The sequence below is a fragment of the Camelina sativa genome, chromosome 13 (genome assembly GCF_000633955.1).
Source record: "Camelina sativa cultivar DH55 chromosome 13, Cs, whole genome shotgun sequence".
NCBI classification, from domain to species: domain Eukaryota; kingdom Viridiplantae; phylum Streptophyta; class Magnoliopsida; order Brassicales; family Brassicaceae; genus Camelina; species Camelina sativa.
The window spans coordinates 10,526,898-10,533,906 of NC_025697.1; the positions used below are offsets into that span (position 1 = coordinate 10,526,898).

Here is a 7,009-nt window from a genome sequence, read left to right on the forward strand (position 1 = left end):
AAAAAAATCAGAAAACAACGATTAGAGAAGCTCTTAAGAATTCAATTCCTGGGACTTACAGAGACAAACCCTAAAATTATCCGGCTATGACTGGAACGAAACACCAGCTAATTGCGACGAGCTAATTCAAAATCCCTAAGAAAAGACGAAGAGGGAGAGAGAGAGAGAGAGAGAGAGAGTAAGATTACAGCTTTGATGGAGCGATGAACGGAGAAGTTACAGTAGTACCGGAGAGAAGAAGAGACGAAGACATGGTGGTTCCTCCGCCGGACTAACCCGACGGCGTTTTTGAGCTTAGGCTTCGGCTGAAGATGATGAACTTAGCTTTACGACGTTTTGTGTATATGAAAAGTGAAGATAAGCGTGTTTGTTGCTATCTTGCACCGCCTCGCGTATATTAGTGAATCACACCACATCTTTCAAAGTTTACGTTTATGTCCATGTATTTTGTTAGTTTTCGAATCTCACCCCTGATGTTTTGCCAAATAGTTAATATGACTCATCTTAAATTCTTAGTTGATCACCAAGAGTCAGAATTTTTTATATGTTGCGTTTTGGATAGCAAATCGTACTTGATCTTCTTCCATTCACTTTGAATGAAACAACAATATTGTTTTTGTTACAATATAAATTTTTAAACAGAGGAACAGATTTGACATTAAGGGGCAAGGATCTCATTACATGTATGTATGTATGTACACACTAAGATCCTCTCTTTATTTATGTGAATTGAGAATCATTTATTATTGATACAGACAATACATGGAACGTGGATTTTACAGCAAAGACTACAAATGTGGTATTTATGTGAATTGGCAAACCAACAATTGGTATTGGAGAGCAATTTGCCTCTCATAGCTTTGAGTTTAGTACACCGGTCTGAGTAAGCTGTTGCCTTAGAACTCTTCTCATAACCTTATTTGTTGCCGTCCTCGGTAAAGAAGGCAGAGTCACAACAGATGATACCTGTCAAATGTAAAAACACACACATTAGCCCGATTATTGTCTGGAATCTGAAACCACAAAACAACTTATGAACTCTCTTGTGTTTCTTGTTTGTGGATAGTAATAATGAACCTTGAACAATGGATTCAGTTTCTTTTGTATCTCAGAGTTGAAGGTTTTCTTCAAGAGGCTCAAATCGTTATTTGATAACTCCTGGCTCTTGAATACAACAGCTATTACTAGCTGCTCAGGACCGCCAGTAGGAGGAGGAACACCGATGGCTGCTGTCTCCAGAACGTTGTCATCAACGCAGTTACACACTCGTTCGATCTCAATAGAACCGACCTGCACAAAAAACAATTAACAGGATGTGATTGTGATTGATGATATTGACTCATACCAAATTGGTAGGCTGGTGCATATGATACTATATAAGAGTCTGTGCAGTAAGGCTACCTTTATGCCACCAAGATTCATTGTGTCATCAGCACGTCCGTGAGCACGGTAGTGTCCTTTTGAAGTCCGTTCAAATAAATCTCCATGTCTTCGTAAAATCTATTGAAAAGCAGGTAACTAGGTAAGCCACAGACTTAAAACCAATGGAAACCTCTGTATATATATGGCAAGAGTTGGAATACCTGTCCTTGGAAGGTAGGCATTCCTTCGAAGTAAACTTTGTAGTGATTTCCGTTCAGGAGAGTGGTTGAAGCTCCAAATATGTGCGGGCAAAGAGCCAATTCACCTACTCCCGGTGCGTATGGAGGCTAAAACGAAGAAGAATTAATAAAGATCTTACATCCTTTATACCATAAGATCTTTCAGAAGAAACACTACATCATCTATGATATCATAAAGTTTCTTACAATTGGATTGCCATCTTCACCGAGAATGAAAAGCTTGCAACCCATGGCAGCTGTGCTAAAAGCAGACAGTGACTGAGGTTGAAGCAAAGAACCTGTGATAAAAGCGCCTCCAATCTCGGTTCCGCCACAATACTCAATTACAGGTTTGTAATGTGCTCTGCCCATTAGCCATAGATACTCGTCTACATTTGAAGCTTCACCAGTGGAACCAAAACAACTGTTGAAAAAGTACCAATATAAAAAATTAATGTTACTGCATAGACAAATCTTCTTGACTTCAACAACTACATAAGATGCCACAATATATAACCAACATAGATAGATTTGTTTCTCAAAGAATAAGTGGTGGCATAAGTTTACTTATTATTCTCAAAACATGTAAGGTCCGCAACAAAAATAAAGTTTAGGCTCAACAACATTCTGAATATGCACTTTCGGTATTACCGGATTCGTGACCAGTCATAGCCAGAAGTAGAGTTTGAGTTTTGCCATGTCCGGACAATGCTTGGTATAACGCCTAGCACTGATACCTCGGCATCCTAACCCCAGAATATAAACATATGGTAAATTTGATGTTTTAGTTTATTTGTGGAAATATTTGCACAGTCAATCATGCAATGAATCCACAGTCCTTCATAGCTCCCATTTGATGTTTGCACAAAATATGTTTTTCTTTTGTCCCTTTTATGATCTTTCTTTCTGTTTAACCTATGAGATTGGCATACCTGCACAAAGTTGGCAAACGCAGGACCAAGAGGTGATCCATTGTATAATCCCATGCAAGCCCCGTTTATCAAGGAAGCATAAACAAGCCATGGACCCATCATCCACCCAAGGTTGGTCGGCCAAGCAATAACATCACCCCGACGAACATCCAAGTGGCACCAAGCATCAGCAGCAGATTTCAGAGGTGAAATGTTCGTCCATGGAATAGCCTTTGGCTCACCTACACCAGAAATCAAAAACTTGGTAACTCAACACCCACATCCTCATCTACATAACATGATGCAGTTTGATTCATTGGTCTACCAGTGGTTCCTGATGAGAAAAGGATGTTTGTGTAAGCTCCAGCTGGTTTCTCTACCGCAACATATTCCACGCCTCTGTTTGAACAGTATAGCATATATCATTTCTAAATCTCCAGGAATTTGGAACAGCAAGCTCTAAGTGTTCCTTAAACAATATCATAGAAATTAGATTTCACTTTCAGGACCATCACTTTACTTGTCACATTAGACCATCATTAACCATAGCAACAATATTTTGCAGTTGTTTCCATTTTTAACTAGAAGCTGCGAGATAATATAAAAATGCAGTAGACAGTACCTCAAACTTCTTGCATTCCCCAAAAATTTGTTCCAAGACAAATCCTTCTCACGCAGCTGTGTTCTGTAGTTAGAGCCTCTAGCTGGGACAACAATTGCCAGAGGTGCTTCTGCATCAACGACTCTTCTGCAGAATGGAATAGATAATGTGAGACCAATTTTACAGCCAACATCTTGAAATAAAACCAGTCCTAATAGAATTTCACCTATAGAGGGGAATACTTTTATCACCACGAATGATCACATCCTGCAAAGAATTAAAATGAAAACTTAAAAATCTAAAAAAGGATGAGTAGAAACCATGTTATATGCTGCTTTTTATACACAGTGACCATTGCAATAATTGAAACAAAGTGGCTTTTTCCAGCTAGGCTATTTAACTGTTTAAAAATCACCTAACAACCGTTCATATTTTGGCAACAACCTTAACTAAATTCCAAAGGCAAACGCAAACAGTTCATCACTAAAACCATCACATCACACTATAAAATAGCTAAACAGCAAATTTTACACCTTCGTTATCCATCCATCAAAGACTCATGAGAAATTTACCTGAGTAAATATGGCTTTAGCTTTTGAAATTTTAAGCCGTGTAGATATCTCACGGGGAGAGAAACTATCGGCAATGGAAACAACCACATGGCCAGCTAAGACAATGGCAAGGTATATGATTACAGACTCAACATTCATAGGCATATCAACTGCAATCGCTGACTCATCCTCCAAATCCAAAGCACTAAGAGCATGTGCAACCAACCTACACATCATACAACACTAGTTTTGCATGATTTTGATAAAGAGACATAAAAAAGTTTCCTTTTTTAACTAACAAAAGGCCAAAACAAGGATGAGAATTTTCATACCAGACATGTGATCGTAACTCGAGAAGCGTCATGGTATTAACAGGAAGATCATCGCTGCCTTCGTCACGCCATCGAATCACAACATCATCCAATCTTCTCTTGAAACCATGAGTCAAACAATTTCTAGCAGGATTCAAGTAAGCACCAGGAAGCCAATTACCTCCAGGATTCACTCCAGATGTATCTTTCTCTAATATACACTTAGGAGCTACAGAGAACACTATGTTTAACTCATCCAGCACAATTTTCCAATACACCTAATCCAAAAAAAAAACATATAAATCAAAACCTGATTCATAAACATCAAAAGCTATTTAAAAAAAAAAAAAAAAAATGTTTAATTAACCTCAGGATTTGATACAGAGAATTCTTGAAAAGTCGAGAAACTCGAAACAGGGTTCTTGTAATCATCACCTAACAACACTTTACCACGCCTTTTTAGTAACTTGCCTACGTTAGTTGAAGAAGCAACCTTCCTAAAATATACAATTTCCAAATACATCAAATAAAGAATCTGAAAGGTACGGAGAAAGATCATCAAGTTTATAGTTAAAAGTAAAACATACGGGTCGGGTATCCAAGCGGGTGGGTCGGGTCCGAAGTCTTTGTAGCAGCCGTAATACAACATCTGGTGAAAAGAGAAAGGGAGGTCAGGATGCAAGATCCGCCGAGAAACCTGAACCCATAACTCAACCGGCGTGGCGGGACAACGGAGAATCTCGTCGAGATCTTTGAGAAGCTTCTCCGAGACATCGCTGGAGATACCTAGAGCTTCGATGTCGGATTTGGTGATTGACTCTAGGGATTTGTACGCCATTTTTTTAATAAGGAGAGGAGAGCTAAACAAAACAAAGCATGAATGATTCAAAACTGAGAGTGGCAGAGAGGAGTGAGTGGCAAAATTGTCCACGTAATATAAAGAGAGCTCGTGATTACCACGTGTCAATCTGGTTTTGATCTCTGACAACTGACAACAACTTTGTTTTTTGCTCTTTACACGTCTGAATGTCTCTCTCTGATCATCATCTTCTTCTTGATAGGAGTTACACAGTTTCGGTTACTATTTTAAAAATGTCATGTTATGAATCTTTTTATTGATTTCAGTCTATATACATTAATTGGTTGCTTTTATATCATATGATGTTATGTATCTATAAATTGGTTTCAGTCTATATACATTATGTAGTTGAACTCTCTGACATGCACCTTTTTTTTTCTCTTTCGCACTTTTGATCATTATCTTTGTATTTTAGTTATGATGTTTTTCTCTAGATACGACTCTCATCAAAATTGGATTGTATGAATCGGTAGTGTTTTTAGATTTGAGTGTATAAGTTTTTGAACTTTATACGTATGTGGGGTTTTTTTCACATAATTGAAAGCACTAAAACTAAAATCCAATAAACTTTTCTAGTTCGACCATTTTTTAAAGTGGGATATTTGGCAAATGGTAAATGGGAACTGACAAAGCTCACTTTAAGATAAAAGCCAAGCCACAAACCTACCTAGATAGTCCAAAAATGGCTAGATGCAACTATGAGAAATTTAGTCCAAATCTAGAGCTATCCTCAATTTACGTCTTTATCCCAAACTCTTCCTACCCATCCAGGTTTATTTGGTCATGTTTTCTTCAAACTCTTCTTATACATGATCTTCAGGTTTTGCTAAAATTACTTCAGTTCGATTTCATCTGTCTTTTCTTTTTTTTTTTACTAGTTCCACATATGATCATCAATGCAAAAGACAAGTAATTATTAAAAGATATATTTATCTCTCAAAGTTGAGAAATAAAGGAATTTGAAACAAGACTTTTTAGACTATATGTATCCTCTTGTTTGTTTTCAGTCGGAGCTAGGAAGGAACTTGGTTCCGGATCTAGTACCGAAGCTTCTAGAAGCTGCCGGGATAATCCGCGATGGAGACAAGACTTGAGCGAACGAGAAGTTGTATGAATCAGTGCCTAACCGGCTCTGCATCCATCCTCTGCCACCAGAGAATCCATCTGTCACAATATAGCAATTCTTGAACCCGAGAACCTTTAACGTTTTCGCCACTATCTTAGCGGAATCCGAGTACCTACATAGCCCAAAAAAAGACCGATAAAGATTTTAAAAAAGATTCACAAAAAAAAAAAAGGTCTTGTAAAAGAGCAAGAAACAAAACTCACGAGTCCAAGATAATGATATTGGAGCCTTTGTTGATTCTCTTGAGGTAAGAAATCTTTAATGCAGCTATCTCTGCTTCAACCCTTTTCGAGCTCCTCACTATTCCTTTTACTTTGTTTGGTAGTTCTTCTAATCTGATCATCACAAGAACAAGGGGCTTTGTGTTCCTTTCACTTTTTCAGGTATACAAAACACGAAAAAGAATGGTCAAAGATAAACAAACACTTACGGAATCGCGATCACACGGTTCTTAGCATTTGAAGGGAGCCTTGGAATCCCAGCTTTCTCCTTTTCTTTCTCTGATCTTATATCCACCATTAAGTAGTTCTTGGAACAGAGAAGATCAAGTGTTTGAGCCGGCGTGAGATCACCTTCATTCAAAACATGTTAATTCTCAACCTTTTCCTATGCTGAATTCTATACTCTATATACAATAATACATCACTAATAATAACCAATAACATTTGTGACACTATTCCCAAACTTAATTATGTTTGGCCTCAAGATGATCTCTATGGAGTATGAAGCTAAAAGATGAGGTACCTTTGTATCCACGGAAGTTAAAAGATATTGCAGACCAAACAGGAGGGAGAAGAAGGTAAGCAATAAACGCAGCACCAGCGGCAACAACAATGACACTAGGATCAGCTGAAGAAATTGTCTCCATGGTCGATGAAGCAATCGGCTTAGCATCTTCAATCGCTTTTGTCGTCTGTTGTGCTACATCTGTTACTGTCTACATCCCCAAGCAAAAACAACACTTAAACCATTTTAAACCCTAAAAACCAAAAACCTAAATTACTAACTTCTCCAACAAATTTGAATGTTAAAAGGAATCTGACCTTTGC

General features: G+C 37.9%; 3 protein-coding genes across 3 annotated transcripts in view; all 3 read right to left on the bottom strand.

Moving 5' to 3' along the window:
- LOC104736319 (protein CHAPERONE-LIKE PROTEIN OF POR1, chloroplastic) overlaps positions 1-364 on the bottom strand; it is a 2,062-nt gene extending 1,698 nt beyond the window's left edge. Inside the window, exon 1 of the mRNA XM_010456282.1 lies at positions 189-364. Within this exon, the coding sequence (XP_010454584.1) occupies positions 189-253 (65 nt within the window). The 5' untranslated portion in view covers positions 254-364. The remainder of the gene's footprint in view (positions 1-188) is intronic.
- Positions 640-4,893, bottom strand: LOC104736321 (probable acyl-activating enzyme 17, peroxisomal). The gene is made up of 14 exons (XM_010456283.2): positions 4,563-4,893; positions 4,343-4,472; positions 3,997-4,253; positions 3,686-3,890; positions 3,340-3,380; positions 3,135-3,260; positions 2,838-2,911; positions 2,534-2,754; positions 2,253-2,347; positions 1,809-2,025; positions 1,584-1,709; positions 1,402-1,500; positions 1,078-1,290; positions 640-966 (listed from the first exon to the last, which is right to left on the bottom strand). The coding sequence occupies exons 1-14, from the start codon at positions 4,811-4,813 to the stop codon at positions 853-855; spliced, it is 2,169 nt and encodes a 722-aa protein (XP_010454585.1). The 5' UTR covers positions 4,814-4,893; the 3' UTR covers positions 640-852.
- LOC104738122 (calcium sensing receptor, chloroplastic-like) lies at positions 5,722-6,918 on the bottom strand. The gene is made up of 4 exons (XM_010458350.2): positions 6,705-6,918; positions 6,391-6,532; positions 6,164-6,295; positions 5,722-6,072 (listed from the first exon to the last, which is right to left on the bottom strand). Exons 1-4 carry the CDS (start codon positions 6,826-6,828, stop codon positions 5,838-5,840), a joined length of 633 nt encoding a protein of 210 aa, XP_010456652.2. The 5' UTR covers positions 6,829-6,918; the 3' UTR covers positions 5,722-5,837.